The sequence below is a fragment of the Poecilia formosa genome, unplaced genomic scaffold (genome assembly GCF_000485575.1).
Source record: "Poecilia formosa unplaced genomic scaffold, Poecilia_formosa-5.1.2 Scaffold414, whole genome shotgun sequence".
Lineage (NCBI taxonomy): Eukaryota > Metazoa > Chordata > Actinopteri > Cyprinodontiformes > Poeciliidae > Poecilia > Poecilia formosa.
In genome coordinates this window covers 314,421-334,151 of record NW_006800353.1, presented here as the reverse complement: position 1 = coordinate 334,151, position 19,731 = coordinate 314,421, and the positions used below count along the sequence as shown (strand labels likewise).

The window sequence follows — 19,731 nt, the reverse complement described above, 5'->3', positions numbered from 1 at the left end:
AGAGCAAAAACCCTGTAATATTAAAAAAGGGTTCACCTTTTCCAATATAAATCTTAAAATAATTATATGAAAACATGATAATAAAAAAAACCGAGTCAGCTGTGTTTTTACCGAAGAGTGGGTAGATAAGTAAAAATAAGTGTGATTGTAAAAGGGCAAAAAAGCTAAAAACATACCTTTGAAAAAAAAAATTAAAATAATTTCACCTGCAGTAAAGTATTTTTGTTGCAATAAATTTAACTATTGTTTGCCAGTTTATTTAATATTTGTGCAGAAATAGTGAGATAATCCTAAAAATGCTCACAGCACACACACTTATATTTGATTATGATTCTGGTGATTCTGATTCAAATATTCCAAAATGATGACTGTGCCTTCAGTTTTATTTTACTCTGCTGCTTTTTTGCCTCTGCAACATGGTTAGAATCATTTACTAATGGTAGCCTGGTTGAGTAAAATTAAACCCTTCATTTTACTGATTAGATGTATCAGTGACTTAATATTTTTGTAGATTCAAATTTAATGTTGCGATATCCGTGTCAAACAAAGAGAAAAGTCAGGTGGAAGAAAAGGTCTCTTTGTTCCCTTTCAAACGCCTCGGTGTTAAGTGGATGCTGATTAAACATGTGCATGTTGTGCACTGACGTACGATGACTCATAGACGTCTCAGGTATCCTGATGTGACCTTATAAGACCTACAAGACTGTGCTAAACGGAAACCTGCGGGGTAAAACAAATGCACTGGACACATTTGTGCGAACAGAATGAGCCGAAGACCAGAACGGCAAAATCTTGCACGTGCTTTTTTGTCGGTGACTTTAGAAAACGTCCACAGCAGAATGTATGAATGAATGGACGCGGCGGCTTATTGAATGCAAGAGCAGGAAGGATTTAGGCACGCACGCTGATGTGTATGGCGTGCACAGGCCCACAGCTAAACAGTAGGGCACGGCTAACTCAGGCTGACAGCATGCTGGCTTACATAAGATCTTATTTCTGTTTCAGATTAGCCATTCATCCTTTTACATCCTCTCTCTTGTTTTTCTCCAGCGATGCTGTTTCTCTCTCTCTTGCTCTCTCTTTGATGTAGACAACATTTTCAAAACATCTCACCGAATCGCCCTAAAAATGTATCCATCACCTTACAACTCTGTGTAGCTGCACAAACAAGAGCTGAGGGGGCAGAAGCACAAGTGGATGTTTTGCTGTGGGATGGGGGGTGGGAGGGCAGAGGGAACTGTGCCATTGCCCTAGTTATTTTGCTACAGAGGGGCTGGTATGACATAACTGAGCCACTGCCTGACTTATCTGTAGCCATTCTGGATCAGTTTCTATGCAGTCCCATACACAGTCATCCATGCAGCTGCCAAATCGGCTTTATGTAACGTGGACCAGGGCAGGATGCTGAAAGAGTCAATGAGTTGCAGCACAACAGATTCGTGATTGCTTCCCTGGGTTGTAAATGTGTGTTTAGAAAAATATTAAGGTGCAAAGGTGACGTTTCAAAGGATTTTCGGAAGGGAAGGTGTCTCCTTACTAAAATTCATGGTTTGCCAAACAACAACAGCAGCAAAAAAACAAAAATTGAAAGTTTTGTGTGTGTGCCTTTGGAAATAAGGGACAAAAATCTGAGTGTTGATTTCTTTACATCACTTTATCTTTAAAAATTAAAAACTCTTGTTTTATTTTATTTTATTTAAACTTGTGAAATACTCAGTGGCAGACTGGTAACCTGTCCAGGGTGTTGCCAAACGACCAATGCCCAAGATAAGCATCAACCTCCAGCGACCCTTCAAGGATAAGAAGGTATAGACAATGGACGGATGGGTGAATTATTAAAACACTTTTAACTAATAAGAATAAATTCTATCACATTTGCCACGTCTCATTCATTAATGCGCCATTAAGCCCGAGTGCCACCTTTTTTTTTCTGCTAAGGAATCACCAAACCAATTCCAAGGAAAGTTGGCGGGGAGCATAATGCCCCAGTTAAAATTATGTCATCTCAACCCCATCTGTTATAACGATTTAATGATGTCTTATCAGAGAATTTGAATTTTCAGAAGCAGACTGACACTTGGGATTTATCTTTCTTATCACTATAATTTTTGTAACTGACTCATTAAAATTGCAGTGCAGAGTGAATCATCCAGTCAGAGTCCATCTCAAATATTTAGAGATGTGCAAATCGGAATTTTGTGGCCGATCTCCTCTTTTGTCCGATCTCTGTTTGTTGTGAGCTGTGACACAATCTGTCCGTTGTCTACACTCGCTTGTTATTGTATGGAGGAGCTGGTGCCTGTCTCCATCAGCCATTGGGCAAGAGGCGGTGTGCATGTCCCCGGTCTATCACAAGGCAACACACTACAAATAGCAATACCTAAGGGAAATGTAGAGATTGGTTAATTGTGTCTGACTGTGAGAGGAGGCCAGAGAACCCAGAATGAACCCAAGCACACATTGGGAGAACATGCAGACTTCACACAGAAAGACCCCAAGCAGGGATTCAAATGCAGGGCCTTCCTGCTGCAAGGCCACTGCACCCTGCGGAGGCAAATCTAAGCCAATTCTGATTTTTTCTTAAGAACTATCAAATACAAAAAAAAAAAAAAAATCCAGTTAAATTTTTTAATAATAAGACCAGAAGAAATGTCACATATGACAGATAAATCATTGCAAAACAGGTACTTTCTATTCCAAATACAAAAATCTTACAAATACAAATTGGCTTTAGCCTCTTAGATTATCTATTAGCATAATTAGCAGGACCAAAACAGGAATCCTTGTATCTCCTTACAGAATAGAGGTGCTTACCATAACTCTAAGATCGCCAAAGCTTTATCAGCATTTCTTGGATATTCTATAACAGATGGAGATTAAAAGCTCAAGAGGTCAAAACCTTTGAACTTTGATTGAACTTTGATTGTACACAATCAGCCTTGTTGTTATCTGATTAAGCATTGTCCTCTCTCACAGCCTAAGTAAACAACAAACATGTCTGCACATGTCATTAGAAATAAAGTTTTTGTGTTTTGTCTGACTTAAATGAAGGATTTTACTGACATTGAAAATATTTACATTTGAGTTTTCTTCATTCAGTTGTAGCGTTGTAGCGTCCACAGGAAAGAACGCTTTTACCAAAACCATATTTTTTTTCCATATATATATGAACATATATGTTCTTGTTTAATCAGTGAAAAAAAAATACTTTGAATTTTTTAAAGGCATCATAGCAGCAACAACATCACTTTATAAGTGCTGAAAGTAGAGAAAGAAAGATGGAATAACTTCTTGGACATCAGATTTGAATTAATTTTTATGTTTATTTGGTGCATGGCATGATTTTAGTCCTTTATATTTTTGTAAGAAATTTGCTACTGGCCAAAACTCAAGACCCCTTAATACATTCACACACAAACCACAGATGTGTTTGATGCATAAATAATTGCATCAAACTGAGAATTCCAACTATTTTCAGTCTGTAAATATATCTACCAACAACATTAAATGTGTAGGAAAAGCCTGATAATATATTTGGGGAAGCGTTCGCAAACGTCTTCAGTTTCTGCTTCCAAACTACTACCTTTATCAAAAAAGAAAAATGCTTACGGTTTATAGTGCTGAAATAATCAGCTCCATATTCATGGATTTACAACAAACACTCAAGTTTATTTTTCCAAAACATGTCCACAATGTTTGGCCCCTCCTTCCACTGATCGACATGCTTTACCCAGCATCCTTTGTGCCAAGCAATGTGCTGCCTGCACGGAGGAGCTATAAGTGTCAGAAAATCTCCACAGCTTAATTGGCTTACAGAGATGCAAAAAGGTGAGTCAGGGAATCCGTTTACACAATGACTGAGGCAGTGGCAACAACAATAACAACTAACAAGGTGCCAGTTCCTTATTCTGACACATGACACATTTGTTTTGATCAAACCTTCACGTATTCTAACTGAATTACTAAATGCATTTATTACATTTAAATGGATATGCTCTATAACAACAATGAAACAAAGCCCCACGTCCACACAGTAAGTAGAACAGGAAACAGCCTCAACGTCCGTGAAAGACAGACGTGTATCTGTTATGATGCGGCAGGACGAGCACGGCCTGGCTCATGCCACAGCATCACTTACCGTAAAGTCCGTCCTCCGGTGTCTCTGTGTCGGACTGAGACATTCTTGCCGGGTAGAGGTCGGGAAAAGAGCTCGGAGGGATGCTGGCAGACCGGAGAGGACAAGCAGGTGGAAAAGAGAGCCTGTCCTGTACCAGTCTCCTTCGGTCACCCCTGTGTTTGGACCAACGCTGTGGACACCGGGGACTATCGCCGCTCTAATCCGCTTCCCTCCCCTCCCTGCCCGGACTCTCTCCTCGGCTTCCCCCGCCTCCACCCGTTTCTTCCACGTGTCACAAGGACGAGGTAAACAAAACAACCCGTAATCTCAGCAGGTTAAAAAAAAACCTCACCGACATTATCCTGTCTTGACATTCATCGTTCTGCCCTCATCTCTGGGGAAAAGGCGTTCATATTCAGTACGGAAAGTAATGGTTTTAATTTTCTGTAAAGCTGCGCAGCAAACCTTTAAACATCTAATTTCATAATGGACCAAACCTAAGTAGTCGTTGCAATGCAAGAGCGCTAATGGGGGAGGAATAATTTTAAATAGGAATAAGAATAAAAGCAATGCTATAATATGAATTATCACTAAAATATTTTTAGTGCATTGTATGCTTCAGATATTGAAACTTACTCAAAGGTATTCACTCTTGAAGATGGGTGGGATTTTATGCTATAGCTCAACACAAACAACTCTGACCTCATAACTTTACCTGCTGAAGAAAAGTGCTTCCCCAGCATGATGTTGCTGTCACCATATTTTGTGGGAAGAAAGTGTTTGGGATTTAATGCAGTGTTGGTTTCCTCTTTGAAAATCTGGTCTAATCTGACAAGACAACTTTCTAATTAGATGTATCCCCTACATCGATTGTGGCAAATTTTAGCTAATAGTTGTTTTGTCCAGAGGCTTTCCCAGCTGAGTTGTGGATCTGCAGCTCCTTCAAAGTTACCATGGCGTCCTGGAGGCTTCTCTGATTAATCGTGTCCTTGTGGGTTTAGGTTGATGACCTTCGCTGTATTTTTTCAATAGAACTGGGCAATATGGACAACAATAGCTTTGATAATAATCACTAAATAATTTCAAATTAACAATCCAGGCTTTGATACAAACAATAAAGTTGACAAAATGAAAGTAGCACAAGTAGACACAACATTTCCTAAGAATTATGGATTACGAGTTATGTTGACGGACAAAACTCCTTTGCAGTGCCGATTAGCAAACATGTTTAAATACAATATAATAGTGAGTCGGAGCCATCAGCTTGGGGTTATAAGATATAGTCACACACCAGAGCAGGATGCAGTGAAGTGAAGTAACTTGTAGAAGATAAATATAAAAATGCTAGAGGCTTTTTAGAGCAGCAGCTGCTTTGACTAGCGCTATTGAGGAGAACAGGATGCCAGCAGGTAACACAGTACAAAGCTTGACTAAAGGTAAGACAGCGAGCACAGGATCCACAACAACATCCAGAAAGGAAACGCATCGTGACATTTCATGGATGATGTTCCGTCTTAATCAGACCTTTTCAAATCCAGTAAAAGGAGAAAAAAAAAAGGCTGAGAGTTTATTATGAAATGTGTCATAATCCACTGTACATCACAGTATTACAGCTTATTAGATTGCGTAACCAGCTGGCTGTCCCATCTGTTGTGCAAGAATAAGTTTGGTTTGGCTATAAATAACGGTAAATTATTGTTGTGGGGAATTATTAACAAAACTAGCAATTTAAATCAAAATGACCAAATCTGGTAAGTCGGACGTTCTTTGGGTTTTCTAAGATTACATCTTCAGACATGTTACACCGACATATACATATATGTATAAATGTTTTCTTTTTTCCATTTTAATTCATCAACGCTGTAGAGATATCCATGGCTGATATTTCATTTCCTTGTATACCCTTATATTTTTTTTCATACATTCTGTAGGAATTTGTGAATATAGTCCAATACATTTAAAAGACCAGCAACAACATTTCTTGCAATGAAACTGACATAGTTTCCCACAGTGCAGGGGAAGAGTATTTTCCTCCTGATTTGTCACACTTAAATGTTTCTGGTCATCGGATTTCGTTTACTGTCAAACAAAGATATCCAGATTGAATATAAATGGCAGTTTGAAATGATTATTTCTCGCCCAATTTCTCTCACTGTTGAATTATCAACATTGACACTAACTGGGGAGACATGGATTGCTTTGATAGTTTTTCTTGGTTATTTTTTTAACATCTCACTGTGACTTGCTGAGATCCCAAAGCTGTAATGACTTTTTTAAAAAAAATCTTTTCTTGAATGTCCTAGATTTGGGGCATGATGCTGACATCGTGTTGACAGACAAGTTCTGTTTAAGGGATTCCTTAATTTAACAAGGCTGTGATAAAGCCTGGGTGTGGCTCGATGAATTGAGTCAAACAAACATATTTTTAATGCATTTAAGTTATATTTTTGAAGAATATGCTTCCCCCTTTTTTTCACTTTGAAAACTCATTCTGTTTTCTCAGGTTGTGTGTGTTTTGATGTCAGAATTGTTTGATGAACTGAAACGTGACTAAAAAGGCAAACACTTTTTTATGACTGTATTTTCTGAACAACGTTACAGCAAAACTTTATGAAAAAAATTAAAATCCCAGGCATGCAGCTGAGGAAACTCTTAGATGTTTTTCCTTAAAGACATCAAATGAAACAAACTAAAACAAATCGGGACATTCATGGTTGCTGCCTCGACACTTTATCAGCGTCATGTACCTGAAACTCATAAGACTTGTTTTCTTTCGTGCATGAGATAAACGGCATCTTTCGGATTTTTTTTTTTTATGTTATGTTTTCATTCCCTACCATGACGCCCCTGGCCAGTGATTAATCTCTTTTCGTGGCATTTCTTTAAGAAGTCCACTATCCATGACATCAGCAGGACACAGTGCTGGATTTCACTCATGCAGCCCGGAGCAAAAAAGAGACATAAAACAAGAGGCGCACACACGCACCGCTCTCTGCAGAAGCACAGCTCATTATCTATCTGCCTGTTTGCCCCTTTATTCTTAACTCGGTGATAATTAACAGTTCAATAAACAAACACCCGTTTAGATTTAGACAAGTTGCCTGCATCCAAGTAAGAAAAAAAATAATATATATATTCTGTTTTTCTACTGAATCATTTAAAAATTGTTTTGTAATGCAACATTGCTCATCACTTTATGAGCAACATCACCACCTGGTGGAAACAGCCATCACAAAGCATCACGCTTTGAGGCAATTTCATCCACGAGCTCTACGACCAGATCTGCCACATGCTGTGCATATCTAATTTAATTAAAGTGCAGCTGATTTAAACCATCTAAACTCACTTTAAAGAAGACTTATTGTGCGGGGCAGACAAGAAAAGGAAGCATTAAGATTTGTCCGATGTATTATTGCCCTTCACTGCAGATAGCGGCAGCCAGATATCTTTCTATTTTCACAGTAAATCCTGTCTCCCATTTATTATGTTGCCAAACAGCTTTTCTTTTCTGACCTTCAGCCTCTTTTTTTTTTTTTTTTTTTTTTGCAAGACAAGAGGACAGACACAGAAAGTCATTATTCAGCTTGGAAACAAAACAGGAAAAGTTCCCTCATCTATCAAACGGAGCCCAAGATCTATGACAATGTCCAGGGCATGGCTCAGATCAAAGAGGGAGATGCCACTTTTACTCAGGTCCTGCAAATGACTGACTGGCCTCGTTCATCCATCACGCTTGAAAGTAAGAGATCAAAACAATAAAACCCTTTTTAGGTAATGGCTGCAGAGGGATCTCTCGGTTGAGACGCGTCCTCCTCCCCGGGGAACATTGCATTAGGTGATGATTGATGACCTGATCTGAGTGTAGTTTTCAGGGTCTGTTTAAATATGAGCTTTTTGTTTGTCGCAAGGAAGATGCAGAGGCTAGATAATAAGAGTCTTGGGGGGTGGGGAAAGGTTCAGCGTTCCCTTTATGACGGTGTCTGGAGAAAAAAAAAAGTTTATTTAAAAGGGATGGTTAAGAGTTTTTCAGAACTACTGGAAATGTGTCGCAGGTTTTGTGGCGCAGCACTGGAGCACCGCAGAGGACTCTCATCATTCCTCTTCACTCGGTGCACCTCAGACTTTCAATGAGTCGGGGTCGCGACGTGGGTATGTTTACAACAAGGGGCAGAGCAGGCTTTAAGTCCTGTTGAGCCTCAGGTTCATCGGCGTTTGCAGTAAGATTTTTCAAATCTTTCATAATTTTGTTGTAGGGAGTCGTGTGTAGGAACTAGAGACTTAAAAAGACGTAACCAGCAAATAAAGAGGAGCGACTCTGTTACTAGAACTGCTCTGGATCATAGTAAATGCTATTTAAAGCCCCTTTAAATCCCCAGCCCTTTAAACGGTTGCCATGTTTGGATTGGGCTGTTAGTTGCACACGAAGCATTTCTGGTCAAAGTAACAAGATGGTGTCAGACTAAGCCTTCGCATAACTTAAGCTTAGGATCTTTACTCTTCTTTAATTTTATACCATACGGTAACTATGACTGGAAACACTTTTCATGTTCCATTCTCAGCCCATATAGAAGGATCATTGATGGTGCACTGCCTCCTACCTCTATCTCCTGCATGAATAATTATGAGTCCTTATGTATGTAATTTCCAATGCTAATGCGGTGACAGACTAAAGGTTCGTGGAATAGTATTTTCCTGAAAAACATTGATGTGTTGGAGATTGGAGTTGTTTTAAGAAGCCTGCTTCGATCTTGGCCCCTTTCAGACTAGTCTTTGGCTTAAGCCTCTGGGACCAGCTAATGGATTTGTACTGTTTGAAGGAGCCAGGAGGGCTAGCTACTGCAGATAAGATATCAATTGCTTATAAGCTTTTAACAAAGTCCCATTTACAAAATCCTGAGCGTTCTTGCTATTGCACTTAAGGAGGCTTTGGATTAGATTAGATTATATTTAAAAGGATTCCAAAAGATTAACTCAAAATCCAAAGCCAGATATCAGCCAGGTTTACCTGTTTACCTTTGTGTATAACCTTTACTTATACACAAAGTATAAGTAAAGGTTTTTAATGTTTTTAATCACTATTTTCACTGACAATCTTAGCCGACTTTCAAATGGCCAATTTAAAAATGTAGAACTTTAATTTTATGTTTTACTTTTTTAACGTCGGCGTCTCTCTATTTCCGTTTAGCAACACAAAGATGGAACAGCTCTAAACAACTTCAATGCGACGTGACAATTTCCGATCCCTTTCACAGATAGCTGCTGCATCTGTAGCAGAAGACAGTTTTTTAGGTCGCTAAAAATGGCCTGACCCTCACACAACTTCACTAGGAGCCCCAGTGGAGCAGCTGAGACGGCAGAGAGCTTCAAACGTCCAAACATAATGGGCAATCTAGTGAAAAACCCGCCCAGAACAGCGCCAGCAGACACGCTTTGTTGTCTGTAAACTCAAGGTCCTCTCTGTAGCCAGCAGGCTTCTCCGCCTGTTTAGACGGCTCATGGAGTCTGTCCTCCTCTAATTATCCTCCGCTGGTCCATCTGCCGCTTCACCGTGCCGACAGTCTCCAGCAGCCACAGTTACTTCTCACATCAGTAGTCGTTCAGAGCTCTCGCAGACATCAAAGTTGCTGCAGTCGCGCAAAGTGAAACTCCCTGTTCAGCTAACGACCCTGAACACCCTCATTTGGACAACGTGTCACTATGTGTCAGTCGAGTTGAAGGTACAAATCACGGGCTCCTCTTAGTTACACTATTCCTGAAATGTAGAAAACAAAAAAAGGTTTATTCCGCTCTAATCTTGAAGTGAAACCCTCATACTTACACACTGGCTTGTTAATTTTACTCAATCCTCCTGACATGTTTGGCGTGTTGTTCTAATTGTACAAAAGGTCCAAGGTGGAAATGATAATGGTAAATGCTTATTTTACTGAGGAGCTTAAATTGTAATTGGTAAATAATCAAACAGCAATGTATCTTGCAACAACCCCCATTTTTGTTATTTTTGCATCTTTTTTGTTTGTAAGTTGTTTTTTCTTTGTTCATTTTAACATCTCATTAGTTTATGCGGATTACCCACTTATAGTTTTAGAATGCAGGATGTAAACGCATAGCTCTTTATTTAAACTTTTTGTTCTATTCAAAATACCACTGTGATAACCAGTTTCTTTGCTAAATAGTCGAATAAGATTAGAGGGAGAGCATCTGAAGACCTCAATCTCCGAGTCTTGCCGCATAATCTCGACTGGATTTAGGTCTGGACTTTAACTGGGCCATCCTAAAATGAAGTTGCTTTGATCTAAATCGTTTTATTGTCCCAGCTGTCAGGTGATCTATTGCCCAAGTGTTTTGCGACCTCTATCAAGTTTTTCTGCGAGAATCTCTTCACCTCATTAGTTCTGACCACTACATTGACGTTTGCGGTTGTAAAGTGGAAATATCTGGAAAAAAAAAAAAAAAAAAACTTTACAAGCTATAAATACTTTTGTCATCTAAATACTTAATTATTATGGTGATATTGCAGATCATTAAAAATTATAATGAAGCTGTTCAAGTTTGAACATGTTGCTGTTAGATGCGCGCACATTCACAGTTTTGAATTGAGGAGTTGCAATATGCAACCCTCACGAAATGCCTGTGCACATTGTGATAAGTTGTGCTGAAAAATATATTCAAATCTGTCATCCTGTATTACAGAACATTACTGCATAACCTATTATGAGTCAGTGGTGCACTGGATAGCCTGTCCATTGAGCTCTTACTCTAAATTCAGTTAGGGGGGAGGTGTGCTCCTTCAATGAAATTATATTTGAAATCCTTTCATTTCCTATTATTTGGCTCTGAAAGTGCGGAGAGCTATAACTGCACGAAACACTTTAATGCAAATCTGATGGAGAGCAAGGTGATGCTGGGAAATGAGTGATCACGGCTGATAAAAATGGGATGAGATGTCTCAGCCCTCCAGGCATGTAGGTGTAGACTATTTTATTCCTCAATCTCGTAGTGGTTTCTGCTACTTACTGTACAGCCGGGGGTGACAACAGTCATTACAGTGATGACGGGGTCAATGCACAACAGCCAGAACAATGGAGGAAATCAGTTTTCCCTCGTGTTCGGAGCCTTGAACGGGGAGCCCAACCAAGCAAGGACCTGTGATTAATTTAATACATACTGGTGATTTGCCCTTTAATTTGCATGCACAACACTCATGCATGTTAATCAAGAGCGGCCTGGAAACAGTAGAGCGGCTTAACCTTCGGTGACTGTATGGCTGTGGCTCTTCTTTAGAGAGCCATTGTCCATGTGTCTCTATTATCCTGCTGGTCACGGTTCTCCGGCTCTGCCCTCCACTCATACGGGAGATATGAGTGGAGGTAGAATTACAGACAGGTAATTCTACCTGTCTGTTTCTATCGGCCTCTCCTTCCTTCTCCACCTCACCCCCCCCACCTCCCCTTCCATGCCTGACCTTTCTGCATCCCCCACCAGCTGACCTTGGTGTCCTTTTAGTTCTTCCCTTTTCCCTTTCTCACACCACTCTGCTCTCCATCACATTCTCCTCCAACTACCCTGTGCCCCCTTCGTTCCCAGCCCCCGCCAATTGCCTCCACTCTCTCTGTGTGTCCCCTCGGTTACGCCCCCTGGATCACTCTCCTCTCCTCTCTCCTCCTCCTGCTGTCTCCTTCTTTGCTCTCTGCAGCTGTACATACTCTGCTTTTTAATTAGACCGACTCGGCATAGCTCCACCTCCCTCTGCCTCCTCTACGCTCCATCCAGCCCCTTGCTTTCCCTCTCACTCCCCCCCCATTTATTTATTTTTTTGCTTACAAGGATACGCGGGGGGCTCGCATGGCGTTGGGGAGAGGAGGTCATGATGGAGAGATGCGGAGAGAAAGAAGCGGGGGAGAGGAGGAAGAGAGAACGGAGAGGAGCATCTGAGAGTGTAACTGCCTGTTTGCTCACTCTTGTCTTCTTACTCCCCCTCCTGTCCTTTCACTTCCACTCACAGCACAAACACTCAGACAACTAGGTAGGCACAGCGCAGCGCAGAGCTGTGAGGGATGGAGAGCAGGGTTCCCACGTGAAAGAAAGGCTTGAATCCACGGGAGAAGAGAAGGGTGAGATAAAAGACAACCGGTTAAGGGGGGGTAGGGAAGAGGAGAGTTGAGGAGCAGGTGGACCCAAGAAAAGGATGCAACGTGAAGCTCACCGTGCAGCGGTGACAGAGAGGTGAGGATAAAAAGCAAACACGAGGGATGGAAGAATGGGGAGGAAGCAACGTGAAGGAATAACAGAAGAGGAGCGAGCGCACGCTTCTGTGTGTGTGTGTGTATGTGTGTGGGGAAGAGTCAGCGCAGAGGGCAACAGGAAGAGGGATGTTGTAGATGTGGTATGTGTGACTCAGTTCTGTGTCCTGATGGCAGATAGTACAGCAATCTACCAAGCAGCCTCCTCTCAGCATCACCATAGCGATGGCAAAGTGAGAAGAAGCAAAGATGAGGACAGATTTTAGAAAGAACTCGAGCGCCTCTTCCTATTTAGTAACGTCGCACTTCTCGTTTGTTTCTCTTTGCATTCTGTTGAATTCCACAAAGAGGACAGAAGCAGAGTGCAGCGCATCCTCGCATGCGTGAGTACACGTGCATGCTCGGATTTTGTTTATGTGTTTTAGGCAGCCGAGTCTGTGTGCACTTATTGCTACTGACAATGGAGGTGTGTTCCTGGACCCGCTGTGCACCTTAGCCTTCGTGCGTGTGTGTGAGAAAGAAAGAGAGAGAGAGGGAGAGATAGAGAGAGAATGAAATCTTGGGGAAATGGATTTTGCTTATTTGGATACAGGGATTTGCTTTACTGCAGGTGTGGGAGTTATTTTCCGAGTTTGTGCTGCTCCGTGAGAAGATTTAAACAGCCAGGAGCTCAGATTGTTAAAGCACTTGATGTAGCTTTGCAGATTCTAGCTGTGTTCCTTCTCTGCACATTTGTCATGACTCAGGCCGTGTATGCGCTTGCGCGCGCGCGTGTGTCTGTGTGTGTCTGTGGTGTTTGGTGTAAGTTTCCGGAGGAGGCGGTATTGACAGAGGGAATTCCTTTTGTATAGACCTGTGTGTGTTTCTAAGAAAAGTCTAGTGTATGTTGGTGTAGCAGTCACAGCAATTTCTGCATTTTCATGTACATGCGAATTCCCTTACACACACCTTTGTAAGGGAAGTCGCACAGGTTTCTCCCTCACATTTCCTGCAGGAATCTGAATTCCTGCAGGAATTCCATCGGAATCCTGCAGGAATGTGAGGGAGAAACCTGTGCGAATGTGAAGCTCTTCCGGATTTCACATTCCGGAAGAGCTTGGAAAAAAAGAAAGCTGATTTATTGATTTCCAAGCATTGTTTTTATAATCTATTTACTGGAATAATTGTTAAAAAATAAAATGCTGAGAGCATTTCAGACTGAATATATTGCATATAAATAATGTGCACAGTCACAACATTTTGCTTGATGATTAAAGTTTCAGCCGTCAGTATAATTTAACTGTTACTTGAAAACACCCACACACGTTTTGCTCATTAGGGATGGGCAGTAGACTTAAATTGTACCACAATATGTCAGAATATTTATTGCAATAACAATGAAAGGGTTTAAAAAACATCCCTAAGTCTCTTTGGCTTTAAATCTACCACTGCATACAGTCAATTCTTCAAAAACACAAAACCTGCTCTAAAAATAAAACTTTTTTTTTATCAAATGAGCTGCTTCACTTCACTAGTTACATTAATTAGTGCAGCTATACCACTAAACAGCACGGAAAAGTAAGTGATCTAAGCATACTGTCAGTTTTCAGGATTTGGAAATGCCATTAGAGTTTACTGTTTTCATAGTTAATTGCAGTTCTTACAGATATTTCCCCCTCCTGATTACAATATTTAATAGCATAATTCCCCACGGCTAATTCTTTTACGGGGGTTGCTCTGTCTTCAACCCCAGTCCTCAGAGCCCACTGTCCTGCATGTGTTAGATGTGTAATCGGTCCATCACTTCTGGATCTCCAAGCCATGAACCTCCGTAGAAGCCCAGAGAAATATGTTTAAAATTGAAGCCAAGCTGTTTTATCCGAATTGAACCTGAAGAAAGTCAGGCATGTTTCACCGTTTTGATCAACCTCAATGACCTTCCAAGTGTGTTTTCACATTGTTCAGGTGAAAGGCGACGTTTTCTTCTATTTCAATGTGTACACTGACTTCAGGATGTACAGAAACCCGACACGTTCATTTAAATTTGATGTGTGACGAAAATAATACATCTAAGCCACGTAGGACAGGGGGCCCCTGATAGGGTTAGTGACGACCACCTTTGACATAGAACCAGACCTCCAATGATACGACAAGAAAACCTAAAGTTACTCCTAATGGTAGTATCCTGCTCTTTATTCTATTTTGCGTGAGTTTGCTGGTGAACCCAGCCATCACCGGGCAAGTGGAAGGGATCATGCCCAGGTTTCCAGTCCATCACAGGGCCTACAGACAGATGCACAGGACAGACATCTACTCTTGCACGCAGTCACACCTCTGTAGATCACGTTGGGTTCCCAATTAACTTAATTTGGTTATGTTGAGACTATGGGAGGAAACAGAGATTTGGGTCCTGTCGTAATCATGTATGAACGGGTAAAACATTGTGAACTAATGTGGGCATGTTGGTTTTCACGCATGCTGTAAGGTTGATTTTCAGTTTTAAATGGCCTTGGTTTATATTGTGTTGTGTGTCTATGTTACCCTGTGATGGACTAGGAGTTTCCAGAGAACAGTCTACTTCTCACTTAACCTTGGTTCTATGTTATTTTTTTTATTTTGAGGGCTCCATAAGAAAAACTGTCATCCTGCAATTGAAAGATCATGAGTTAGATTTTGTCTTCTCTTGACCACATGCTTGGGCAAGATTCTGAACCTCAATATGTTGGTTTTTGTTTGTTTTCAACAGGACGAGTCCTGCAGTAAAACCAGGCTTAGTTTTAGTGGACATCTGCCATTACTAACTTTGGGTTTAGTACAAAATGTTTTTAAAAATTAGCATCTGGAAAACGGAGTATGGAATTTTGAAGTAGATAATGAGTAGAAGGACTTTTTTTCTTTCTTATTTAACATATTGTCTGTCAGCAGGTCAGCATAATAAGCATAAGTTACATACATGTATGTAGAATCAATTTCAGTTCTTTCTCTTCCCATCGGCTGAGTATTTACCAATCTCCATTTTTCTGTCATGGAGATTGGGAACTTTCTCCACACTTGGACAGCTTTTCTGTCTGCTGGCCAGCCGTTTTCATAAAGCTGGCATTGACTTGGCTTTAGAGGTAATGCACTATTATGTACTTGTTGATTTGTAAAGAAGTGACACTGCTTCTCTGCAGCTAAGCAGAGAATCTACGAGCATGCTCGTTTTGTTCCTGACAAAATAAAAAAAATAAAAAATTTTTAACTTCAGTAAAACATTTTTTATTTTTTATTTTTTTGCAATGATGGATGCAGAACCCAAATCATAAATTACCTAATGAGCAAGCAAAGTTTGCTCCATCTTCTTGTGATGGGCAGACATTCTCAAATGCTTGCTCCAATTCACTGGCCTACAAATAGGAATTTCAAATTAGGCAAAGGATTTTGGTCAGAGGAGGACAGATGGAACAAATCATTATTGGCAAACACATTCTGGAAGGAAAACTCAAACAGTTGTGATACGTCTTCCTTATGAAGAGCCGAACCAGTGACTCCGCAAACATTTATATGTCAATGTAAATTATAAGTAATGGCAGCAGAAGTTAATTTGCGTAAAACATTTTCAATTGATGATCAGAGGCATGTCTATATATTAAGCAACAACCAGGAGACAGCTTGATGCTCCTTCATCAAATACAAAGAAAAAGTCACATAAGGATATGTTTCATCTCAAAACAAGCAGCATGCGTTTTAGTAAACCATAACATGGTAGCTAAGACAAGTTGTAAATATTAGATTGCCCACCTAAATGGCAAATAAAGCTCACAGAATCATCTAAGCTGTTGCAAATGCTAATGATTGGGGCTCATTATTTGCAACTAGTGTATTTGTCTTGCGTTTTAGTGTCACACAAAAATGTACAGCTTTAGGGAGCAACACTCCAGTACCTAATTTCTTTCAGTGAAAATCTGCAAGAAAAAGCAAATAGGTCAGGCTGACACAAGAAAAGCCACGTCAGGCTGCACAGCCACGCTAACAGCTTAGGTTTGTATCTAGAACACATTCAGACAACAATGAACCAGACGGTTTAATGCTCCGTCGTTATCTTAAGTGATTTGAGACGTAAGTGTATATTTATTTACAAAAATAATTCTGTGGGCATGTTTTGTACAGTGTTTTCACTTCAGCTCATGAATTGTGTCTCTCATTGGTTTTTAAAAGGCCACACGGAGATCGTTTTAGACAAATAGGTTATTACAACAGCGTCTGAACACAATCATAATGGTTGTACTCACTGAGTTCCCATGCAGTGCATTTAATACGAACATTTCCTTTGCATGATTTGATTTGCTGCTTGGGATGATTGGATTGATGCGATCAGTCAAATGCATCAACACCATGCAGTGTTTCCAGCTAGTGTTTGCTAAAGTACTCATGCTGCATGTTTTTCCACTTTTTGTCATTGTGATAACCACACATTTCAGTGTAGACTATTTGGATTTTTTTGTGATTGACCCTCAGCAAGTAGTGCGTAACAGTGAAGTGGAAGAAAAATCTGAACTGCTTTAATATTCATCTCAAATAATACTCAGAAACTTGTATTTGTACAGAGCGCATTTCAAATCTGTTGCCAGAGATTCTCAATTGGATTCCAACGTTTCCTGTCATTGTCCTGCTAAGGTTTGAACGTCTATTCTCTAGTCTCAAGTCTTCGAGGGCCTTTTACAGTGTGTCTTCTGATCCCAGTTTCAAAAATACGCGTGTCCACATGGGACCGTTTTCAGGAATGTTTTCATCCACACAAAATCAAGATGTTGTTTTTACTCCTCCAGTCCTGTAAGTGGCGTTAAATATCAAGTATTGGACCTGTGCATGACGCTGGCACATGAGATTAGAGGTAAACAAGAAAACAAGAATGGTGAACAACATTCACCAGACTTTTGTGGAACATTTTTACCTTTAATGAGGTGCTGCAGCAGTTGCAGGACCATTATAAACATGTAATCCACTGTTGTCATTTAAGTCACATATGATGAATTTCACAGGTCAGGTTAATGTTTTAGCTAATACGTCACCTTTTTCACAAAAGATGCATTTTCATTGTCCACACTAATACACATAGACACAATTTTCACTCTGGAACCCATTTTTGGTTCACAGTGTGGAGAATGGGGAAAAATGGGGAAAAATCTTTGTTTTTTTTAACAGAAACTTTCCAATGTTGACATTGGAAAATCAACATTTCATTGGAAAGTCAACATTCCAGTGTAAAACACACATTACACTGTATTTACATCTATATATTTTGTAATCAGCTCTGACCAGCCCTGACCCTACTGAAAAAAACATCCTAAAATCAAGACGCTGCCATCCACATGCTCTACTTGTAGGGTTGTGACAAACCACAAATGAAATGGCATCAGACTTATGTAGCATTTTATCAGGACACTCAAACATGTTTTACATAAAATATGATTCCCCATGTCCAACAATGGCCTTGCCAACTTCAATCTGCCATGTATGCAGCAGTGGATTTTACTTAGGTGAAGTCGAGTAAAGAAGGTTAAATGCAAATGAACTGGTTTAAAGCTCTTCTGTCTCCTTCACAGGACAATTCAAGGATTCTCAACTTACTGAGAATGTGATATTTTCCTAAATAGCAAAAAAAGGGAAAAAAAATGCTTATTATAGCTGCTTTAGGTCAAAGTTGTTTACTCCCTTATTTCCAAAAGACATCCGTATAATTTCCGGGAGTGTGTGGTTTAAGATTGCTTACACATGCATGTGCTTGTGTTTACAGAGAAATCTTTGTCACCACAAAGTCGTGAATTTGTAATTTTTAATTCACTCGCTGCTTGTATTGTATCAAATAAAACGAAACACCCGCTTGCGTGAGACTTTGCTGCGCTTTGCTGAACACAGTGCTTACCTGACAAAATAGGCATCTAATAGCAACTCCCAGGGAGCTGTTCCTGAATTGGTGATCCCTTTTGACAAGACCGCAGGAGAACTGCAACGGCTGGTGCGGTTTGCGTCTGCTGTGAGAGCCACAAGAGCATTGTTAATTCCTGTGACAGAGCACAGGTATAAACCAGGAGCCTCTTTGTGTTCACAGGGCCAATGACTGATCATATAGCTTTTCTTAGTTCCTCTTCAGTAAACCCTTAAATGCCCTGACGCGCTGATGCTCCCGATTTACCACTTCACTGAACCCTAACCATGACATTTCCTCTGCTGCCAGGGGTTGTTCCCTCCTGCTTTGCGGCCTGCCAACCCAACTCTCCCCACGCCCCCGCTACCCCTGCTTTTTCCCTCCACCCCATCTCCCTCTTACTTATTCAGAATCCTACTCCTCGCAGTTCACTGTGTGTCTCATAGCATCTCTAAATATAACTAAGCATGTCTATCTCTTTTCCTTCCTCTTCCTGCCTCCTCCTCCTCTTAGTCCTGTCTGACAAATTTAGGCATGCCTAGACAATCTGATCTGACATGACTTTACATAACAATTCAAACCACAGAGCCCCTCTCCCCTACCTCCCTGGCACAGGGAGAGCCAAAGGTGTGTTATTGTCATGGATGTAATTCTCACAACTCCTGTAGGACCCCGGGCTCATAATATTACAATTGGATTTGCACGTCCAGGATGTTCTTGTTTCTTGAGTCCGTGAGATCTGTGCTTCTCTGAGTAACCGTGGTTTAGAAAAGATGAGTTGGATGCGATGCAGGCATTATTGTCACCCCACATGAGGGGATAGATGCCTGTACTCAGAGTAAAGCCTTCTCACAGACGCTAGCAGGAAGCAAGAGGGCTGGAGTAAATCTTAAATAATAACGATAGAGAGTTATGACCCCTGTTGGCGTTATGCCGTTGCACACGTTCATCCTCTTGCCTGGTGATTTATTTCTTGTCTGCCAATAAGAGCTTAACATGGAAATGTCACATGTGGGTAAATGGCTGGTCTCAGCCCCTGGAGTGAGCTCATGCAGCATTAAGAGGGTATGGATTCGTTAAACTGTCGGCATAAATTTTGACCCAAGGCTAGTTTGCAGGCTGAGAGCGAAGAATTCGGACGCGGACAGGGGAGATTTTCAACAGTGTCGTAAAGGCAGAGAGGAAGACACAAGTGATGGGTGAAAATTAGAAAAATAGGCCTGGTTTCAAGTAAGATAGAATGAGAGCACACTCAGGATGACAGCCCGTAGAATAAGAGAGGGTAATGCTCCTTTGGCGGTGCATGGATGAAACTGGGAAGTCTGAAGAGAATTTTATCCTGGTAGAGTTGTGAAATAACATAAATATCAAATACAAAGAACAAAATTTGTACATTCTACTCAAACTTTTACACAAGTCTAATTACAACCACAGACCTCGGGTCATTTTGGGGGATTTTGAGCGATAGACGAACAGTCAAAAGAGAC

At 40.7% G+C, this 19,731-nt stretch overlaps 2 protein-coding genes across 6 annotated transcripts in view; one reads left to right on the top strand and one right to left on the bottom strand.

Moving 5' to 3' along the window:
• LOC103155146 (BCL2/adenovirus E1B 19 kDa protein-interacting protein 3) overlaps positions 1-4,317 on the bottom strand; it is an 8,548-nt gene extending 4,231 nt beyond the window's left edge. The window contains exon 1 of the mRNA XM_007576702.2: positions 4,139-4,317. Coding sequence (XP_007576764.1) covers positions 4,139-4,181 — 43 coding nt within the window. The 5' untranslated portion in view covers positions 4,182-4,317. The remainder of the gene's footprint in view (positions 1-4,138) is intronic.
• A 22-nt stretch (positions 4,318-4,339) lies between these two features.
• Positions 4,340-19,731, top strand: part of LOC103155148 (serine/arginine repetitive matrix protein 1) — a 55,791-nt gene continuing 40,399 nt past the window's right edge. For 2 of the 5 annotated variants that reach the window (XM_016663334.1, XM_016663332.1), the window contains exon 1: positions 4,340-4,422. The gene's annotated coding sequence lies outside the window, so the exon portion shown is untranslated. Of the gene's footprint in view, positions 4,423-11,839; positions 12,341-12,382; positions 12,591-12,705; positions 12,741-19,731 lie in introns of those variants that run through there. The other 3 variants (XM_016663331.1, XM_016663333.1, XM_007576704.2) reach the window with 3 other exon arrangements.